This window comes from Pituophis catenifer, unplaced genomic scaffold, assembly GCF_029215685.1.
Source record: "Pituophis catenifer annectens isolate HBS135680 unplaced genomic scaffold, rPitCat1.0.hap2 SCAF_3, whole genome shotgun sequence".
Classification (NCBI taxonomy): domain Eukaryota; kingdom Metazoa; phylum Chordata; class Lepidosauria; order Squamata; family Colubridae; genus Pituophis; species Pituophis catenifer.
Genome location: NW_027256883.1, coordinates 145,204,959 through 145,228,322, shown reverse-complemented (window position 1 = coordinate 145,228,322; position 23,364 = coordinate 145,204,959). Strand labels below are relative to the sequence as shown.

At 34.4% G+C, this 23,364-nt stretch overlaps 1 protein-coding gene across 4 annotated transcripts in view; it reads left to right on the top strand.

Annotated features, from left to right (window-relative positions):
- The window catches only part of LRRC7 (leucine rich repeat containing 7), a 128,921-nt gene extending 105,802 nt beyond the window's left edge, over positions 1-23,119 (top strand). Inside the window, exons 19-24 of one of the 4 annotated variants that reach the window (XM_070939463.1) lie at positions 1,290-1,439; positions 4,856-4,975; positions 6,945-7,160; positions 8,238-8,330; positions 9,377-9,451; positions 23,012-23,119. In XM_070939463.1, the coding sequence (XP_070795564.1) occupies positions 1,290-1,439; positions 4,856-4,975; positions 6,945-7,160; positions 8,238-8,330; positions 9,377-9,451; positions 23,012-23,119 (762 nt within the window). Of the gene's footprint in view, positions 1-1,289; positions 1,440-4,855; positions 4,976-6,944; positions 7,161-8,237; positions 8,331-9,376; positions 9,452-15,836; positions 15,963-23,011 lie in introns of those variants that run through there. The other 3 variants (XM_070939462.1, XM_070939464.1, XM_070939465.1) reach the window with 3 other exon arrangements.
- Positions 23,120-23,364: the final 245 nt, after the last annotated feature.

Below are 23,364 nucleotides of genomic sequence, written 5' to 3'. Positions count from 1 at the left end.
ACTTAAGAAGACGTTGTGAGACGGGCATTTGTCGGGAACGCTGAGTTGCATTCCTTGTTGGAGTTCTGGACTAATTATCTGAATCTTTTGCTCCCTGAAGTCCTTGCTTGACTCTTGTTTTGCCAAAAACATTTGGGATTTATTGCCGTGCAGCCTTGGTGCAGAAAGCGCTGGCTGGACTAATTGCAGCCAGAGGCTGCTTGAGCTTTGTGTGGGGGTTTGTTCTCACTCTGCTCTGGGAGTTGCCAGAAATGTGGGAGCGTTTGGGGAGCTTTGGAGCAATAAAGGGACGGTTTGAACTGCCAGCTGTTTGTGTTATCTCTCTGCCGTGCCCTGGGTCATCACAAGCTGTTTGCAGCTTCCTAAGATCACATGACTACATTTTACAACAGTTGTTGAAACCAGCATTTCTGGTATTTGGCAAAACTGGACATAATGAATCATTGGTTTGCTTAATGAATAAACTAAATCAGCATAGTTTGTTTTGAGACCTAATAGGAATGGAGTAAGTCAGGATCTCTGTCCTTTTTCTAAATTGGATTCTAGATAGTATATAATGCATAATCTTTTGCCAGTATATATTCATCATAATCGACACAGAAATAATATACTGTACGTTCCAATATACATTAGTAAATTGAGTAAAATCAATTTTAAGATACAGCTTTTGATGGTCAAGTTTAATAAATGTTGTCTTGTGTTCTGTGTGAAATTCACCTGTTGGGCTTATTGATGTTTAGGAATTAATATGTCAGTTGTGAAAGATTCAAATATCCAGCCACATCATGTTTTGTGGTGTGGTTAAGCTTATTCACAAACAAGTATTATTTTATTTGACTTTTTAAACATTTTTGTCTTCCCCCAAATTTGGTGGTTTAAACTACTTTTTCTTTCTCAAAGTGCTCTGGACCTTCTGCATTTTCTTCCCAATTTATTTAGTTTCTGAGATGACATATGATATTTTATTGTAAAGAAGTAAATAAAGTGTCTCAGTGTTTCCTTCCTCACAAAGTTAACTTGGTTTTCTATATTAACTATGATTTAGAGACCATTGGTATGAAGTTTGCTTTTTTTATGTCAGTGTCTTTTTATGGTACTGTAACCATTTTATGTACAAATAGCACTCTCTGTGCTTCTGTCTTACAGTGCATGCATAAATAAGCTCCTTATTTCTTGGTATTGTTTGTTTGCTTTAATTGAGACTGTGAAAATCATATATGTGCAGTATTTTTTCTAAATAAGCATGTGTGTTCATATCTCGTCACGTGATTGTTATTTCCTCTACTCAGACTGCTGCTTATAAACACAACACTGTTAACCTTGGCATGCTGCGCTCTGGAGGTTTGTCAGCAATGCATGCGGGCAGAAGCATGACATTAAACTTGCAGACTAAATCTAAATTTGAAAACCAAATGCATCAAGAGCTACCTCTACCGAAAGTAAGTATGAGATAGCTTGCATATATCAAAGTCACATAATAAATTCTCCTCCATATTCCTCTCCCTTTTTAGCTCATTTCTATTATTCATGCTTGTGTCCCAAAAGCGATCCAAAAAGCGAAGTTAAACCTAATTTGCCCATGTGACCTCTCTGCTTTTCCAAGTAATTTGGCTCAACACATCTCAGTCATGCTGCTTTCTGCTCTTCTCTTGCAGACTGATGTACAGAACTCCATATGTTAACCAGAAAGATCTAAGAATTATGTTTCATGTTGTCAATGTTTAGAGATGTCATGGGCCATTCAGCTACCTAACGTTACTACAAATTCTTTTAATTTAAGATAGCATTTCAGGAATCAGAATCTACAGATACTATATTCCTGATTAAGACTAGCTTATAACTCAAGAGAAATGTCAGATGTATGTCCTGCTCACATCTTTTACTGTATTTGTGTGTTTCTGTATGTAAACTGTTGTAGAGTTAGCTATATGTTGTATTTAACCCCAAGTGTATTTAAAAATTCAGATGGGATATATCCCACAACATTTTACAGAAAGTTCTGAATGAAGTTCAAATTCATCCAGTCAGTTTCTTGGACAGAAAGAAATAGGCTCGTGATTGTGTAAGTGGTATTCCAAAATATATTATAAGTTCAAAATATTTTTAACTTGTTCAACTACACACAAATGGGCAAAAGATGTTCTGAATAGAGGATATGAATTAATGGAACCAAATTATAAAGTATTCTTTTGTACCTGTGTCCTGACACTGTACACAATTATGCAAGTAATGGGACTTGCATCATGATATAGCAATACACATTTTGACTCTTACCCACTTTGCATTACTGTATATACTTATGATATTGATCCTCTCTTTGTGCTTTCTAGAATTAGCAACATTAATAATTTACTTTCATTTTATTTCTTTTCTTTTTTTTAAAAAAAAGGAACCATCTTCTTGTGAGCAGGTATATGTTTTTTTCTCAGTGTATAAGAAGGTGTTGGACATCACTGAAACAAGCTAGTGGGTCCTGGCACTGAAATAACTATACTTTGATTTTCCCCATTGATATATATCCTTTTTTATTATTGAGCTGATTTTGCATTTCTGCATATGAGCTTGAAATTGGAAGAACTAATGAATTGTTCCTTAAGTTTGTGTAGTTTTCATCTAATGTGATTCTGACATCTTAATATGATTCTATCCTATTAATGGAAAATATTAATCAAATTTTAACTTATGACTATGTCGTCTAAGAAGGCAGAATAAATAGAATACTTCTATCCCATTGCAAGCTCTTGTTTACGCACTTAAAATTAAATTGGATGTAGGTATTCCTACAAATACAGATTCATGCCAGACTGTGTTGCTTAAGGCTTGTTCCCAAGCATACAGAGAAATGTTATAGAGCAGGGCTGTCAAACTCCCGGCCCATGGGCTGGATGTGTCACTCACTGGCCATGCCCAGTTTAGCAAAGGGGGGGAGTCCCGATACGGCACGTGACACCACCGGGACAATGTGAGTTTGGCACCCCTGTTCTAGAATAATGTCATAGGATTTCCTTTGAATTAGAAATGTACTAGAATCTTTACAGGATTGACTTAAATACATTTATGATTCCTGTCTCCCACCTTTAAAGTGTAAAATATGTGCATATTTATTTACCTCGACCAAGTAAGGCTGATAATGCCAAGAATATTTATAACTAAAGAAAGGAAATGAGTGTGTTATTAAAAAACTTGTGATTGCTTCTTTACAAGCAATCAAAATATGCATAATAAGATGTTTTGGTAATACTATGAGTAGTTTAAACTAATCATTAATTTCAGTCATCCGTTGATCTTCCTGTGAATTGGACATTCCTTGATTAAAAGGTTCACTTAATAAAATGGTGATCAAGTCTCCATGTAAAACTCTCTAATGAAAATTCATTCATTCATTAAAGATTCATTAAAGTTAGGAAAAAAGGGCTGTACAAGGCATTCAATAAAAAGTATTAAAAAATTTCCAAACTAAAGCAGTTGTATCTTTTCAAGCCTCATTTGGTTGGCAGTTTCTACCAACGTATAGTTTCTTAATTAAATGTTTTACAAAGAATGCCTAAGACACCTTTTTTCTGATATGTAAAATTCTACTGCAAAAAAAAGTTTGACTCTGGTAAAGTTCATTCAGTTCTTTTATTATGTTTTTAATCAGGAGTATATGATTATTCTTTCTATGATTATTTTATCATTCTGAACTTTATGTTTTCATATAGACAAATGCAGTAAAAGGACTTGTATATCTAATTCCAAATGCTTTTATTCTTTGGACATTAAAAGCATTATACCATATTACAGTAACAGTGTTAAGGTCCTGCAAGATGGTTGTTTCCTTGATGCATCTAAAATTAGTAACTCAACCTTTAAATACAGAAATTATTCACCTATCATAATGGATGTCATATAATCTCTTTTTTTTTTAATTCTTCCTCTACTTAAACCAGCCCTTTCTTATTTATAACATAAAAATTACTATGGGACCACAAAGATTATATTGTTATGGTAGTCCTCATCTTACAACAGTTCATTTAGTGACCAAAGTTACAATGGCACTGAAAAAAGTGACTTATGACCATTTTTCACAGTTATAACCTTTTCAGCATCCCCAGGGTCATGTGATCAAAATTCAGATGCTTGTCAACTGGTTCATATTTATAGCCATTGTTGTGTCCCAAGGTCATGTGATCCCTTTTTGTGACCCTCTGACAAGCAAAGTTAATGGAGAAGTCAGATTCACTTAACAACCAGGTTACTAACTTATCAACCGCAGTGATGTATTTAACAATTGAGGCAAGAAAGGTCATGAAATTGAGCAAAACTCACTTAACAAATGTCTCACTTAGCAACAGAAATTTTGGGCTCAATTGTTATCATAGATTGAGGACTACCTGTACAATCCTTATTTACTTATTCATTCATTCATTTATCTGCCACCAATCATACTGATATAGCTACACTGGGGCAGCTTGAAATAATTATAGTTCCATTCTAACATTAAATTTTGGATGGGAGAAAGAATTGATCATTTTCCTTCCATTTGGATAATTATGCCTGTTATAAAGTATTTAGAAATAGAAACCAAGCCTTCTATCTTAACCATATTTAAACAATGATAATATTCTGATATTGGAACCTTCTACATATTCTTTGGAAGTCTATTAAGGTCTTTATCCAATTTTTAGCAACCTATAAAAGTATATTATAATATACGTATCTAAGTACATATGTATATATTGATATTTATGTGTGTGCATAATTAGTAAATTGCAAGATATGTATTGTGTCTATATAGTTATAAAGTAACTTAGTAAATAAAAAAGAGGTGCTTGCATTACTCTGACTAAGTAATGTATCAATATTTTAAAAATAGACCCCATCACAACAAAGCAGCATTTTAGACAATGGACAGGAAGATATTTCTTCTGGCAACCAATGGAATCCATATCCACTTGGAAGGCGAGATGTACCACCAGAAACTGTTGCTAAAAAGGTAACATATATCACAAACAATGAATGCTGAAATAATATAAATGTATAAAACTAAAACTGATACTTGCCAGTGATCTCAAAGTTATAATTGAAAATCTAGGAACTGATCATAGTGTCATGAGATTTCTCCCCTGCACATTTTTCAGTTGGATTTAAACATGGTTAAATATTATATTGTTACTTACATTAATTCCATCTTGCCCATGGTTTGAAACTAAAATTCAACATGGTAAATGAGTTCAAATTAGAGTTTTTAACATTAATCGTAGTCCTGATACCATAGCCACACTAAGCTGAATCTGTAGAATTTGTTACCAGAAAACAATATGATAGTTAACTTAGGTGGTTTCAAGAGTATATTGGATAAATTGTTAAGAAGGTATCTGTCAAGGACCAGTCATGTCACCTTCACATTAGGAGTAGCATGTCTCCAAATAAAAGATCCAAGACAAGAGTGATAGGAGAAAGGTAAGTTTCCATTTCCTGCTTTCAAGGAATGACTTTGAGAAAAAGATGCTGGAGGATGATGGGTTTTGCCTAATCTAATACATATTCCTGTGAACTGATGTGAAATGGGAAAGTTCACTTAAAGAAAGGGATGTGGAAAGAAAGCTCACAATTTGTTTCATTCTTTTCTAATTTCAAAACCAATCATAAGCATGATTACTGGCATTTTTATTTATGCTGTTTATCAATTTATTAGTGCCAGAGGATAATTTATTCAATTTACATTACAGTATTTGTTATACTATTTGACAATTATTTGAAAAGTGTTGTAACTTAAAGAGTGCAAGTTTGCACATAAAGGTTATAAAATCAGTGGAAACAATAGAAGGTATTATTTCAATCAAACCGTTTCACATTGTTTTTCTGAGGGAAAAGGATTTTATATCATTTATGCAGTAGATTCTATCAGGATACCTAAATTAAAGTAAGATAAAGATTCGCAAAACAAATTATTAAACAGATGAGAAATTAATTTAAAAATTATTTATCTATCACTCTCAATTGAGAGTTTTTTGAGCATGCAATATTAGCAGAGCTTATCTCTTCTCATTGCATTTGACTCAGAGTAACTTATATTCTGCTTTACTAGCAAAAAAATTCAAATATACAGGTCATCCGACTTCAAAATCTTTTTAAAAAGTTAAACTTAGAATGCACACTCAAAACAAATTAAAAGTCCTAGTAATTCAAATGTAGACCAGATATCTTCCAGAATTTACGTTATTCATATATGGTGCTTCAAGTTTTAAAATCAGAATTTCATAATAATACTTTTATGTATTATGAATTATCTTTATAAAATCCTGGTTTCCATACTTGCAGCACCATATATGAAAATTGCATGAAATAATTCATGAAAGCTAAAATTATCCTAATTTTATTGATATGTGTGATATATAGGTAGTCCTTGTTTATCAGCTGCTTGTTCAGTGTCTATCCATAGAATGCCCCCAAAAAGTAGGTTTATGACCGGTCTTTCAATTTGCAGCATCACCGCAGGCATTTATCACAATTCAGGCACTTGGCAGCTGGTGCACATTTATAATGGTTACATTTACAATAGTCACAGCATCCCACAGTCATGTGATCGCCATTTATGGCCTTACAGGCATTAATAGGGAAGTTGGCATGAAATTGCAAGTCACCGTTACATGACACCACACTAATATTTACATGAGACAGTGGTAAAGCTATCAGTTTTCTTGGAAAAAATGAGCACATTACATAAGTAAAAACAGCAGTGCTTCCATTTTGTGATTCTCTGCTCACTTAGTTTCAAGTGTAGTTGAAAAATTTTTAAATGAATAAAATGCATGACACTATTTTTAATTATAGCTATTTGCAACTAGAGCTAACACTTGACCTTTGAAGACTAAGAAAAGGTTTGTATTACTATAAAATTTTATGGATTGCTTTTTGTGATTATATACATTACTGACCTAATGGATTGATATTATACACAGGCAGGTAGCCATATTCAGACTTTGATGGGATCACAAAGTCTACAGCATCGTAGTCGAGAGCAGCCATATGAGGGCAACATGAACAAAGTAACAATCCAGCAGTATCAGCCACCGTTGCCAATACAGATCCCATCTCAGAGCTCTCGGGCACCACAAGCAGGAAGGTGTGTCATCCAAACTAAAGGACAGAGGAGTATGGATGGTTATCCAGAACAGGTGTGTTGCAGAATATCATGTGGGTAAAAGAATTGTTAAAAGATTTTGAGGGAAGCTCAACATGATATCATATCACACTGCAGTAGTTTCGCACCAAGTATCTGGTTAAGAAAGCAATCTTTGTCTAGTTTTCTTTAACAAGAAACTTATGATTGGGTTATAAATTTGGTCTTTTTTTTCCAGCTCATCAGCATACAAGCAAAAAAACTCTGAATTATATCTAGTTCCATGTGTGAATCAATCAAATTTCTAATTTTAAGAAATTCAAGGTTAGCACTGAACATTATGCAAGCAGTTTCTGAGAGGAATGGACAAAAATCCTTCAGAAACCTAGAATATTCTTTGCAATTCTGATACAGTTTTTCATGTTCCAAAGTAAATTATCCAAATCAGGACTCCTTCTAGTTCAGAAGATTATTTTTTTTTGCTGAAACTTCAAAACTACCAAGAGCCTTGGTAGCACAATGGACTAATGCACTGTTATTAACATCTGCTGCTTGCAATTACTGCAAGTTCAAATCCCACCAGGCTCAAGGTTGACTCAGCCTTCCATCCTTTCAAAGGTAGGTAAAATGAGGACCCAGATTGTGGGGGCAATAAGCTGACTTTGTATAAATATACAAAAGTATGAAGGCTATTGCTTAACGCATTGTAAGCCGCCCTGAGTCTCCGGAGAAGGGCGGCATATAAATTAAAAAAAAAAAAAAAATTGCTGAACTTCAAAAGAGAAAAGCCCAGGAACAGGTTTTGAAATGCTTCATTAAGGAAAGGAGTGTTCCAGAGTTTTAAGAATGTTGAGTTTTGCACTTCCTTTGCTCCTAATGATTTAAGATTTTTGTATTTCTCTACATTGTATTTATTACTAGCTTTCGTTGACGATATAAGGATGATGAAATATATATATAGCAATGCAGAATTTTACTCTAGGAATAATATTTTCTGAAATAATGAATAAAAATCACCAAAATCAGTCTTACTAAAATAACAGTAATTACAGCACAATAATCAGTGGAACACTTATATTTATTATCGGAATAATGCAAGAATACAGCATAACTCTGTGTCTTTTATATATAGTTTTGTGTAAGGATAGAGAAGAATCCAGGACTTGGATTTAGTATCAGTGGAGGAATAAGTGGCCAAGGAAATCCATTCAAACCGTCTGATAAGGTAATATATCACATTTTCAAAAATGCAAAGGTTTTCAATCCTTAATAGGCCATTTGGAATTTAAAACATACAATCCTTGGGAGAAGTAATTAACTTCAATTTCTTTATGGTTAATCTGTTTTTAATAATTTCACATCTTTTCTTCCCAAATGTGCTTGATTCTTTATTGTCTTTTATTCAATTAAGCATTTAGAATCTTTGTTGAAAGCGGTGTTTCATACATACATATAGTACAGATGCATTAACATTTTTTGATGCATCTGTAACATTGTATTAAGACAAGTGCTTGCATTTATCCACCAGCAGAGTTTAAACAAATGGAAAGCTCCATTTCTTTAGTTCTTTAGTAACATTGTACATGTCAAACACAGGAAAATCCAGAAATCCAGGCAATTCAAAGAATATAAAGGTTTATTGCAAGGTTATGCTGTCTACAAGAATCTGACCTACTAATGGTCAGAGCAAATAGGCAGTAAATAAGAGTCAGTGGAATTCAAGGTGGCCTGAACTTAGATATCTTGTAGGCATGAAGGGGCTCAAGACCTATGGCGCATTTGATGCCTACGTCAGGCTCAGCCTGGTCATCTCCTACAGTACATTCAATAGATGTACTGAAATTCTTGAAATTCTGTTTCTTCCACATGTTAATTCAAGAATACAATTTAACATTTTAAAAAAAATCTTTGCTGATACTGTTTTGTTTTATAGCAAAAGATACTATTCAGGACAATATAAAAACTGCTAATATGAAATTAAATCTATACGTTTCATTTTGTGAGAGACTGAGAAAGATATCTCAACACAGAAAACATACATATGTATGACAGTTTCAGAGGTTGTGGCTTCCAATCCAATAAAATTATAGATGAACATGTATACCTGAACAATAAGCTTTAAAGCTTATGGAAAACTTACAAATCAGCAAAGAGATTCCTTACCACTATTGTAGTGATCATTATTAGTATTATGACAGTTACTGATTTAATCTATACAAAAATCTTTAATGAGTTTTCAGTTGTCTAATCTCTGTTGCTTTTGACTTGTAGGGTATCTTTGTTACTAGGGTTCAGCCTGATGGACCTGCATCCAACCTGCTTCAGCCTGGTGATAAGATTATTCAGGTAAATGAGAACTGTTATTTAATGAAAGCATGGGTTTTACTGCAGATATCCTTGCTCATCTGCATGCTGTCATATTCCACATTACACTGCCTGCCCAAAATAAGTTTCAAATGGTCTGAGACTGATATTCAAGTGCTAAAGTGCCGACAATCTGCACAGGATTGCTACTCTCACAAATAGACAATGGATTTGTTGTTGGCTAAGTATGAAGAAGAAAGAGGAAGCAGGTTGTTTGAATCAGATAGTATGTTCTGAATAGAAATAGTCAATATTAACATGAAGTTTGCCCAATATTTACCTAAGACCTATATTACTTATAGGTCTTACTTATTACTATATTTACTTATAGAACTTGGTATTTTATTCCTGAATGTGAAGCTGGCTGAAGAGACACCTACGTATAACTTTTTTTTTTTTTTTAAAGCAGAATCAAAGCAGGATTTACAGTACACCACCACCCTCTTTTGTGTGTGTGTGTTAGCTGACTCTCCAGTAATATAGCCAAATAATTTTTAGGAAGGGATTTGATTTACCCTGTAAACTATAATAATGAGATTCAATGTTAACCAATGTAACCCCCCCCGAGAATTATATTAATTTTTATTTATCAGTTTATGTTATAAATATTTATGCTAGCACAGGGATAAATCCATTTTATTGGATTTTATTGTACCCAAAATACAATTGCCTTCAAATTCTGTATGGTAGTTCACTACTCTAAATAAAGGAGGAGATTTTGATTATTTTCTCCCTTTGTTAAAGCTTTTTGCCTACTTTTATTTTACTGTTTACTTGTTCTTCAGTATCACAGCAGTGAAGAGTTTGAATAAGTAATTTTTATAAAATAAAAGAAAAAAAATCTTGTCCAGTTACCTCATTGAGTCTATTCCTCATTAAACTGTAGAAGTCCAGCCTGCACTCAAGATGTTCTCTGTGGCAATAACCATTCCATAAGACATTTAAGTGCACACCCAAACTGTGATTTTATGCTTGCCAACACAGTCCTGTTCCTCAAGGATTTGCACTATAAACGAACACCATTACCATGCAATTTTATTTCAATGTCTAAGACATAGTGCCATTCTGTATTCATATCAGATAAGAGCTTCAGTGTGAACATTTCTTAATCTGATTGGATCACTGACTCATAAAACTTGTCCCGGGAAATTGCTGAAAATTCTTATGCCTTTTAAGCATTTTGCAGTAAATAAACAATTAATTAAAAAAAAACATTTCCAAATTAGGATTTTGTAATCTTCCACCATTTATAAATTTTCAACTAATAAATGTAAAAGAATTGTCTTTTGTGTATTGAACTGGATAGCCTGTTCGACATGCTTGCTAAATTAATGTGCTTTTATTTAAGCCAATTAGTCATTATTTCCAAAGCATGCATGTTTAAGCTTAACTACCAAATAACTCAATAAGATTTCTTTCCAAGTCAGCATACTAACAGCACAGCAAATCCACTGTTGGATTTAACAGTACTTGCTCAAGTAATGTGAGCTACATTCAGACTGTAGAATATTCAAATTTGTAGTGATGCCAGCAAGATGACTGTGGCTTATAATGATCATCAACTGCAACTTTGATGGAGTGGAACCAAAAGCTAATCATTTTATTGAAAATGTTGATAGACAAGCAGATTTCTATAGGATAAGTTTTGGGATCCGCTCTATCAAGATGTTTCACAGAAACTATACTCAATTTAAGTCACTGATCTACACATTTATGGTTATTGGTATGGATCTGGTTCACTTTTATATGTGGCATGTCTCTTTGTCAGTGGAAACATATTTTAAGGGAATAACAAAACTAAGCTTCTGTTGCACTTGCTTTTTAAACATGCTTATCATATATCCTACACAATCATTCCCTTTTTTATTATTCAAATGCAATCACTCTTTGAATCCTTCTTTTCCTTCTCTTTGTCTCATTCATTCCCTTTCCCAGTTATCAGAGCAGTGTCCTATGTTGGCATCTACAGAGAAAAATAAATATATAAATCAATTTTAATAAATATGAGATACAAATTCATAATACAAATAAACTATGAAAACCTCAATACTTATTTTCTACAACTGTCTAAGTTATTTTAATATTACCAGCATTGTCATGTAATAATACATGTTAGGCTTAGGTAAAGAGGCGTTTCGTGAACTTGGCCCCTCAATTACTATTAGAGTGGATCTAGAATTCAGCAGTAGATAGGTTGGTAAGTATACATATGTAAGCATAAGTGGAAGAGGCCAGAATGTATAGGTAAAGGGAAAATTGAGGAGTTGCAGGAAGAGGAAGAAGTTTGTAGCTTAGGTTTTTCTACTCTGGTATTTCCTTGTTTTAGGCTATAGGATTTCTTGCATTCTTTGTATATCTAGTTTAATCCAAACTAAAGATAGATACAATTTTAGTTATAAAATGGGGATGACCAGTCTGTGAAGGACAGACGGATCAAAACTTTGCAAGAAGTTTGTGCATGGTTGGTCTGGCTTGATTTAACTTTGACTCTGCATGTGGTCTCTCACTAAGAGACCAGGTCTTTGATTTGAAGATTCTCCTGGCTTTGTGGCTCCTGCTAGAACAGGAGGTGGAGGCCTTGGCCAGGAGTTCCTTTGCCCAGTTTTGGCTGGTGTGCCAATTATTGGTCTTTTTGGACTACCATGACAATAGTGACTCACATCCTGATCACCTCATAGTTAGACCACTGCAGCCACTTAATATTGGATTGCCTTTTTAAGGTGACTTGAAAGCTAATACTTGTCCTGTCTGTTTATTTGCTAACTGGGTGATTTGGCGGATTTAATAATGTAATGGTTAGCCCTTCAAGATAGACCAGACTAGGAAACCAAATTCATGAAGATCAATATTACTTTTATTTTAAAGTTATAGTAATAGGTCCTTGCAAGTCTGAGTGCACCTCTCCCCTCTCTTCCTTTACCCTCCCTGTGTGAACTAGGGAGGGGCTTGTGAGATGTTTACATGCATTAGAGTTCTAGGTCAGACTTGGGGATTTTGATTACCTGATGATTACCTTGGCAGTGACTCTTCCTCCTGTCCCTCAGGGCCATACTCTCTCTCCTCTACATTAACACTAATGATAATATTGGTACATTGCTATTTTAATTGCCTCCAGGTCCATCTCAAAGTGCTGATTGTCAATGTTAAAACTTTCCATAGCTTGATACCTGGGTATTTACAGGATCATCTTCCTTGACAAGATTCAGCCCACCTTGTGCATACTTTTCTGGGAGGATATGCCAAGGGTTTGCATTGCATGAAAAGTGAGCAGAGTGGAACCTGAGGTTTTAAGGAAACAGAATGCCACTAATCTCTTTGCCTTTAGGAAGGCAGTTAAGATCTTATTGTTCCACAGAGCATTTGAATGCTGATGATGGAAAGGCAATTTGTTAGTTACTTAGCCACAGTAATGAGGTGATGAAAGCAAAAGGCTATTTTATTTTTACCGACAGCGTCATCACAATAGATGTATGTTCTCTTTGTTTATATGTTTTGTCACCATTACACTGAGAGAGGTATAAAGAGAACATGTTTCCTGCAGATTCAGAACATCTTTATCTCTAAGTGTAACATCCTGCCATATTTTTTTAAAAAATATCTAGACAATAGATTGAAAATAAATATTCACTCATGACAACTCGAAGGAACATAATTATAATGTTAGGAAATTGATATGATGTCAACATCTTACCATAGATAAGATAATTATGGAAATAATAGGATTTCATAAGTCTATTTATTTATTTAATTTCTATCCTGCCACAGCACACAAAGACCCGTATAAAGCATCCATGGTAAAACTATCTCCATGTTAGCATATCTTGAACTATTAGTTGCTTACAGCTTGAAAGAAACTGTTCTGAAAAGAGCATACTCGGCATGAATTTTCATTATATGTTTTTCAGGAGCCGTACTGATGACATTCAGTTAAGACCTAAATCATAGTGAATTCTGCCACCAAGTAAACTTAACCCATTTTAAAATATCAAGGGTCCTTTTGCAGATAATGTTAGATATTTGCAATTCCTTCTTGAACGTGACTAGAGGAATTCTAGATTGAAAATGACTGCCAACTTGTACACTCTCTTCTTCCCATCACATTGGGTCCTCAGGTTTGGCTTTGCTTTATTTTTTTTTATACTTTAGGCTTGGTTTCCATGCTCATTTCTGATATGGTTAAGTCATTGTTAGAGCTTTTCTTTGCTAACTGAGCAATTATGTGAGTTGTATGAGTGAGTGGTCTTAAAAAATATGTGTGCTCCCTTGTCAAAAACACAACTAATAATTGCTGCTGAAATCTATCAGTTAATGGATTTTGGCTAATAGACCTAACTTCCACTAAAAAAAAACCAGGTAAAGAATGTCGAATCAGGCAGGGCCCAGGAAAGAGAAGAAGGGTTTCCAGTAGCATGCCCTGCCTACTGGGTGAGTAGGTCAAGTGTTGAATTATTGTCAACCTTGCAGAGTGGAAGGCCTTTTTCTGAATGCTGAAAGCTTCAGGTGAGTCTTTGCTCTGTGTTTTGTTATGTCAGATTGAAAGAGGAAGAGAAAGGTCCTTCTTGGTGGTACATTTCTCCATTCAGAAGATGTATTCAGAGTGATAAAGAATTGACATAGAATCTCCTATTGACCTTATACCAAAATAAATATAGAAATTGGTCCTTTGCTCTCTTGTGTAAGTGCTGCAGAGTGAAAGGCCTGGAGTGCAATTGGCATGGACTCTTCAAACAAAGCAGGGCCAGAGCATTTTACTTCATTTATGGGCAACATATTCAGCATGCTTTAAAATACCTTTTATAGTTGTTTAATTATTGTCCACAATCTATTTGGTTACATAAGAGCCAGGGAGAATAATCATATTGAAATCTATCATCTGATAATTAATAGTTCATACATTTAGCCTGGAATGTTTGAATTGTCATGAAATGATAGTTCAATCTGTAGTTGTTATAGATAGTCCTTGACTTACAACTATATTTGTAAGAATTTACAACCAGAATTTCCGTCACTAAGCAATGCAGTTGTTAAAAGTCATCATATGACCAAACCTGATTTTATGACCATGGTTACTGCACTTATTAAGTTAATCACTGCAGATATTAAGTAAATTACTGTGGTCATTCAGTGAATCCAGCTTCCCCAATTGACTTTGCTTGTTCCAATTGACTTGGAAGCCAGCTGGGAAGGTTGCAAATCATGGTTATGTGATGCTGTAAATGCAAGCTGGTTGTCAAGCTGCTGAATTGTGATCATGTGATCATGGTCTAGTGGGATGGTCATAATATCAAGGATTGGTCATATGTCGTCATGGTTGTAAATCAAGGATTATCTGTCATCTATAATGGATCATTCATACATACACATTATAACTGAACAATACACTTGATAAATATGCATGAAAATAAGTTTGTCTTTATGCTAAGATTATAATAAACCACCCGCTAGGTCCAGTTCATACAATGAATTAGCCCACTAAGAGTCATTTGGACATGAACATTTACTCTTCTCAGTAAACTTTTCATGCAAAATGGCTCACAGAAAGTTCCAGAAATGGAGAATATAAAATCTTATTTTGTTATTGTTTACAATTTTTGAAAAGATATGGCAAATTGTTAGTTTTAAATGTAATCTTACTGGAACTATAAACTTTTGTGGAATGTTTCTACTTACACTTTTCTAAGACAAATATAACAAGATTTACATAATTACTATTACTAATGTAGTTATATACAGATATGTGACTTCCTGGGGACTACTTAATTAATATGTGTTGTGGTAGTAACCCTAACACTCTTCCAGTCTAAATTTGCCTAGTCCTAAATAAAATGAGATAAGGGTATCAACTACTTACTACAATTAGTCCCCTAAATCAAAATGCTTTCATCTGATTCCCAACATCAAGAATAGGTTCCAACAGGAGAAAAGTGCTCAGACCCAGGACTCCAGAAAGGATTCATGAGGTAAAATTTGGCTCCCTGTACGCCCCTGAGATATGTGGGCTGTGAACCTTTCCCTAGCCCTTTATTTCTTGTGTATATAAGTGGGCAAAATGGTGTTTAAATTAAAACAACAAAAAAACAAAAAACAGGTCTGGAAACCATGTACAGTAATTGGGCCTCGAATGCATTCCATTTTCACTCTGATAATTCGCATCCCCTTTATCCAGAGTGTAAGTGGGCAAAACAGAAATTATCCCATCTTAAAAGCACATCTGCGTTGTGAAAAATGAGGTGTGAGAGATTCTCCCTAGCATATAGATTATGTTTCAGGCTTTCAATAGAAACTGCTTTTGTTTAACTACCAGTTATCAATAAATTGGGCGGTGGCAAAGTAGCCAAACCACAGCCACAATACTTTCCTTTTTCAGATTTCAGAAACTGGTTATTACCCTGACTTGTGGCCAACAAACCTGGGGTGGTTTCATGGTAAGTTCGGCAATGAATTCAAACCTAATAAGAATTGCTGTCAAACAAAATTAGCACTGAGGTTCTGAAATATATTTGTTCTTATTACAGATGGCCCGAATACACAAGAAGGATTGGATTTTTCTTAAATCCCACTTGTTTGTGTCTAAGCCAATCCACTCCAAAGCATCATCAACACGCTTCAGTTAAGGAAGCTTAAAGTTTGCCTATACATTGTTTTGCCTGCCTCATGCATTAACCGAACTTACCAACTGAGGACGTTTTTCATTACAAAGACTACCTTCTGTTTAAAACAAACAAACAAAAGACAAATGAGAGAGTAACTCCCATAATAGAAATAATTGTTTTTTCAAGTCAACATATTTTCAAGAATTAATCTTAGGGAAATGGATTATGCGGTATACAAGGATCCGTTACTTAGACAACCAGCATGCAATTCTTATTAAAGACAATGGTGTAGGTTTATGTTTGAAGGAGATCATATGATCTGTCGGATCAGTATTATACCTCCATTGAAATTTTCATCTTGCACTTTAGCAAAACATGTTGCCATTACAAATTATAAATGTCCATGACAATCGTGAATTTGAAGTGAAGTGGTATCACTGCAGGATGGAACCAAGCAGATCTGTTTGTCTTGGTTGCATATTTCCCATCCTCACATTCTGAAGTTTACTGTAATTCTAATTTATCTTATGTTTCTAAGCTTTTGAGAGACTTACCATTTATAATTTAATTTTGCCCCAAATGATCTTTTTTTTTCTGCTTCCATTTGTGTCACCATCTGGGAGCATGTACTATCGTAGCAGGGATTCCTCATGCATCCTCAGACTTTCCAGCAGTCTTTGTAGTCACTTGCCTCTAAAGTTCAGGGGAAAGCTGTAAAAGAAGGAAGGCCGAAAGCTTGCTTACGGTAAAGTAAATCAACCAATATACCATGTGTCAGTTTATCCATGCTGCATGTTTAGGAATCACATACTGATCCTTTGATTAAATGCCTTGGATAGAAAATGTGATCGGCCTTTGCCCTGCATTACAATTTGCATCACAATCAAATTAAATAAAATCAAATAGAATTTTACAAAAAGAATAGTTTTGCTCATTTCCAATCAAAACATCATTTTAAAAGGTTATTTTGCCATTAAAAAAAATAAGATAACTCTGGAGTAAATAGATGAACTGTGGCCTAAATTAGAGGTTTTCAATTCTTAGCTGGGAAATCAAATTTAGGCCATCAGGAAACGAGAAAGGGACATACAGACAGACGTTTTTGCATTTAAGGCTACTTACTACAACAGGATGGACCATCAGCCTTTATATAAAAAAAAACCTAAATAGAGGCCAGCATAAACCTGGCTGCCAGAAATATTCCTCTAAGGTTTTGCACATGAAATTCAAGGCTTTGTTGAATGTCTTTTATCTGTCTGGAATTTGTACTCTTTCTCTTAAATTATTTTCTTGCTGTTTGTTAAAGCAACATTTAACTTAATTAAAAAAAATCTTTTGTGTGTGGACTCTCTATTTATTATTACACTTCTCACTTTCTTCTCTGTTATATAAAAGCAATAGGTTGACAATGTATATATTACTATTTGTTCCTTGGTATCCTACTCACATACACATGTGGTATGCACACATGATCAGTCAGGCATTAGAAAATAATAATTACTGTTCAACTATACTAGGGAAAACATTTTAACTCTATGTGAGAAATTATTTCTTCAAATTCACCTAAGCAACTAAAAATTAGTAGTTCAGACCAATATTCACATTTAAAAGGTAGATAAGTTTATTTGACATATGTCAACAAAGAAAACAAATCGTTCACATCACAGAATATATTTATTATTAATTCCTAGCAGTATATTTTAATGCAAGGTTAGCATATAAATTCTAACAATTTTAATTTCAAGATATAAACCAGATATTAAGAAACATTTTCAAATAATGAGCCAAACTCTCTAGCCTACAGCTATTTTATTCTGAGCTGAGTTCCCCATCAGTAGTAAATTTTATAAACTATGAAACTTAAAGCTAAAGTGTCTGCATAATGCAGGTATCAGCTACCTGCAAATAGAATGATAACACATCTCAGTGTATCTGTAAACATTTTAATATAATTTCTACAAATCTATAGAATAAAAATTTATAAATCTAAATACACACCTTATAAAGTAGATTCCTAGTAATTACATGGTCATGTCGATTTTTTTTTTTCTTACAATATAGAAATACTGGAAGTTTCTTACTATCTATTTTATTTCTTCAATTAGTCTGGAATTTCTTGATAGTTTCCCACCTCACATAAATGTTAATAAAATTTGATCTTCTTAGCTTTTTCAATAAGTTTGATTAGTTATTACTGCTTGCTATTATAACCTTCTCTAAAAATCAGTGCAATTAAAAATAGTAATCTAATAATTATATTTTGTTACTTGTTATTACATTGTTTCCTTTATGAGATGGCTGGCCATATAAATTTGATATAAATAAATAAAAAATGGTAAAGAGCATAAAAGCCTCTGAAGTAAACCCAGTCATTCTCTATCTAAGGGGTCATCATTAGTGAAATAGGATGATGCTTCTGTGTATAGTTATAGATTTTATGAGAGAGTAGTGAGAGCATGTATATTGCATCAAACTCAAAGAAACTCATCAAAGAAAAATTGAGAATTTGAATAAAAGAACCTAAGACCACATTTATATATTTCTTTTTAAATTTTGCCTATGGTATAGATCAGTGGTCCCCAACCTTTTTATCGCAGCGGCCCGCTGAGCGCACGCAGGGGTGGGGGCACGGCCCAGGAGCTTTTGCGCACGGCCCATTGCGCACGGCCCAGGAGCCTTTGCACTGCAGCGTTCATGTCCCCCGGCCGCTGCGCGGCCCGGTGCCAGGTACTCCACGGCCTGGCACCGGTCCGCGGACCGGGGGTTGGGGACCACTGGTATAGATAATATTTTGTCATATTGTCCATTTTCAAAGACTATGTTGAAAACACAAAAAGGGAAGGAGGGAGGGAGAGAGGGAGGGAGGGAGAGAGGGAGGGAGGGAGGGAGGGAGGAAGGAAGGAAGGAAGGAAGGAAGGAAGGAAGGAAGGAAGGAAGGAAGGAAGGAAGTTGGATAAGGAGCATCAGGCAAAGTGCAGAAAAAGAACAGTAAGCAGCTAAATCTAGTTTTGGTCAATACCATTCATCGTACACTACTTGTGGATTCTATTTTAAACTTTAACCATCCTTGCTTTTATGAGTAGACTGACTTTTCTTCTTTAGAAAAGTCTTCTCTTTCTTTGAGAACCTCATCAACTCCATTCAACCGTAACAGTCTTGAGTTTCCTCTTCTCAATACACCACTATTCCTTCATGTATTTCTTTTGCAATTTAATATTACATCTTATTTCAGTCTTTCTATATACCCAACTCTCTCTACATATTTTTATATTGATAATTCTTTCCTGTATCCAATCCACATTGATTCAGCACCTAGTTTTACTTAACTCTATTTTTTCTTGTTTTCCACATAAAGTTCTGAAATAATGCATTTCCATTGTATATCCAACACTCACTTCCCCACAACATTTATTTCCTTTAACATTCATTTCACTAAACAAGCACATCATTTACCATCATTACCATACACGACTAGCATCTTCCCAACTTTAGTAACCATTCTACCAGGATACACAAATTTAGCTATTTGCTTTAATTTTTTACAATGCACATGTTACTTGCAATCATTTACACCAATGGCAGTGTCAAACATGACTGCTTTGATTTCTTATCCATACTCATTGCAAAACAGTCTAACAAATGAATCTTGGTGGCGCAGTGGTTAGAGTACAGTACTGCAGGCTACTTCTGCTGACTGCTGGCTGCCTGCAATTTGGCAGTTCAAATCTCACCAGGCTCAAGGTTGACTCAGCCTTCCATCCTTCTGAGGTGGTAAAATAAGGACCTAGATTGTTGGGGGCAATATGCTGACTCTGTAAACCGCTTAGAGAGGGCTGTAAAGCACTATGAAGTGGTATATGAGTCTCAGTACTATTGCTATTGCAAATGCAGTAAATATTAGGTTCTTTGCAGCAAGCATTATCTTGTAGTCAAAGTACATATATATCCACGTCCCCAACAAACCAAAAACTCTCTTTATAAATTTACTCAAAAATAAATCAAACAATCTATTGGACATTGTTTTATTCTTGTCATATTCTGTGATTGAACCACTTAATCATTGCATTAAGTCTCACACATTATTTGTTTCCTCATATACTGCTCTTGTCGCATTCAGCAATCAACTTTCAACTCCATACATATGCAAAACATCCCGTTATTCAAAGCTATTCATTTCATACTATGGCTTTGAGCAGCCACAATTTTCACATAACACTCCAAATAAGAAAAAGTTTTAGGTTATTAACCTCAAATTATACCCTTGCCATATGAAACTCGTTCTGCTAATGATAAAGTCATACTACCAGCTATACCAGCTATAGTCTTCTTGCCACATGTAATTTTATTTCAAGCATGCTCATATTAGGAGCTCTAAAGTCTGCTTTGCAAGCCAATATAATATTGTCTATCCCAACAACCAGAAATTACGTGGATTGTCTTAACACACTCAAGATATTTGAGATATGATTACAATTTGCTCCAATATTTTTTCTATCCGGGCATGGTGCTCAGACCTGAACTAAAGAAAATAATTATTCCAATAAAAAACACTTTTTCCTTAAATGGATTTTGCAATTATTGATTTTCTCCTCCCTTTGCATTTATTTCTTTCCCTCATACATTTGAACAAGCTATAAATTGTCATGCTAGCAAACTGACCAACTACAGTATAGTTTGCCTCCAAGTCAGAATTTGAATGCACAGTTTTGGAAACAAAAAGTGGTTTGCTCAAACCACAAGAGAGTATAAAAATGAAATGTGTGGGACAGGTGAAGGAGAATCTGTATACATAAATTAAAATTCTGAATGACAACATGCATAAGAATAAATTAAAAAATAAAACTTGAGTTCTAAAACATGGAATTCACTGCAATGATTATTAGAAATAGTTGAGATTGACCCAAGCATAAGGCATGAAACTCATATTCTTTATTCAAATAAGCAATTATGCAAGTAATATGACCAGACTGCTTCAATTATACATGTGTTAGAATGCTCAAATAAAATGCTAAACTTTGCATGTAGATTCTAATCTAATAAAATCCAAGTCTTGGAGAAGTCTGGAGTAAATTAAGGTTAGTGATATTTTCAAAAATAAATTCCATATTCCACAAATAGTTGTCCTAGATGATACAGCCATAGGACATCACAATAGTTTAAAAAGGAATATTAAGCACATAACACACACACCCAAATCCCAATTAGAGATAGTCACTAATTCAGGCTACAGTTGGGGTGGGGAAACTTCTTAATGTAGATTGCTTCCTTCCATTAACACTGAGCATTTGATAGACTTCTGCTTGTTGCATATGAAATGTTGGTCTGATATAAAGGCTATTTGGATTATGACACAGCTGTTGTAAGCAATTAGTTCACAAATTTAACTCTATGACCTGGCTTATTCTGTTCCTAACTGTTGGAACACTGTTCCTATGTCTAGCCATAAAGACATAGTTGATTTAGAAGTTGTGCTACATTCAAAATCTTTCCGGCCTGGAATAATAGGCAGAAATTGTTTTGGGGAACGGCTGTTGGAGTGCAGTAAGTGGGAAATTCCTAGGATTATTTAACTGAGTGCAGTTTTATGCAAGACCATTATCAACTTTTGTTGTTCTGATGATTCTCCCTCTGTTTTCTTGGTGGAATTTTGAAACAACTGGAAAAAACTTGATGAAGATAGTGACTTTTGCCGTATTCTAATACCTTCCAGATGTTATATTATATTAAAATTAGAGTTGTGTTTAAAGGCAGCTTTATTCTTTAGAACTTGAGATAATTGATAATATCGATTAGATAGATAGTTATAGGGTTAGGGTATATATATATGCAAATTCTTTCTAGCCAGGTTCCACCTATGTAAGCTATAAGGCATCTGATAGCTATCTGAGTCTCCCAAATTGCAGCACAGAGTTGTTGCTTTTCAGCAGGATACAAAAAGCCCAGAAACTTGTGAATGAGATTTCACAGAACTAGGGCTGAAGAACAACTTAGCTTACATAGGTGGAACCTGGCTAGAAAGAATATGCACATAAAAGCCTATGAAAAAAGAAAAAGACATATATACATAAATATATATATATATATATTTGATATATATGATATACATATATATGTATATATGTATGTATAAAGTCAGAAAGAAAGTTTGCTTAAGAGCTTGTTTGCTAGACAGAAATGCCTGAGATTAGTACGTGATGGCTTGTACAATGAAGCAAATACCAGATTGTGTCGTTGGGCCTGTTGTTCATTTATTATGAGGCAAGGTTTTATTTTTTTCAAAGCATTGTGAGCTACACAGGACATCCTAAAAATATTCCAATTCAATTGATGTCTGTGACCAATCTATTTAGGACTTTTAAATTTGTTTCAGCAGTCTCAAGCTCCTCTGGGGGTCTTTCCTTAATCAATAAGGAAAGGTAAATAAGTAAATCTCTTGCACGCAAAGCATTCCGAGCAGCAAAACTAGATCAATGCATGCATAGCTACTTCGCTGCTCATCCTCATCTGACATTTTTATAGAGAATTCAGTATGAGCTACTGAGCATGATGATGGGAATTCTAGAAGGACATGGAGGGTACGATGCTGGGAATGACTTCTCTAAACTGAACAAATTACTTAGACAAACAAAATACAACTCTATTGGCATAATATGGGAAAGACATCCAAATAAAGTTGATGATTGCTTAAGGCCATGCTGTGAAATTTATACAGATGTTTGAGTTTCAAACGTGTACAAATTTCACAGCATGTCATTATAATGATGCTGGCTGGGGAATTCTGGGAACTGAAGTTCTCACATCTTAAAGTGATCAAAGTAGAAAAACACTGTACTATGGCATTGCTTTTCTAAATTATACGATATCATGGGATAGTGGTTGATCTTTAAACTATATGCCCCATGTTACTAAATTCTAAAACACTTACTTTTTTCTATTTTGTCTGTTGCAGGCAAATGGACACAGTTTTGTACATATGGAACATGAAAAAGCTGTATTACTGCTGAAGAGTTTCCAGAATACAGTAGACCTAGTTATTCAACGTGAGCTCACTGTCTAAATATTTTTTTATAAATAATAAAATATGCCTAACATTTTTTGCCAATTGCTGGACCAATGGCAAATATAGTGCCAAATGTATAATATTATATGTTAGTAATGATTACCCTGGGGAAAAATAACTATATAAATATAACTTCCAAGTGATTATGTATTATTTTTCTTTGTAAGTCTCTGGCTATGCATTGGTACCAGCTTATTTTTAAAATATTCTTTTTAATTGTTTCTAGATGTCTTTATTTCAGG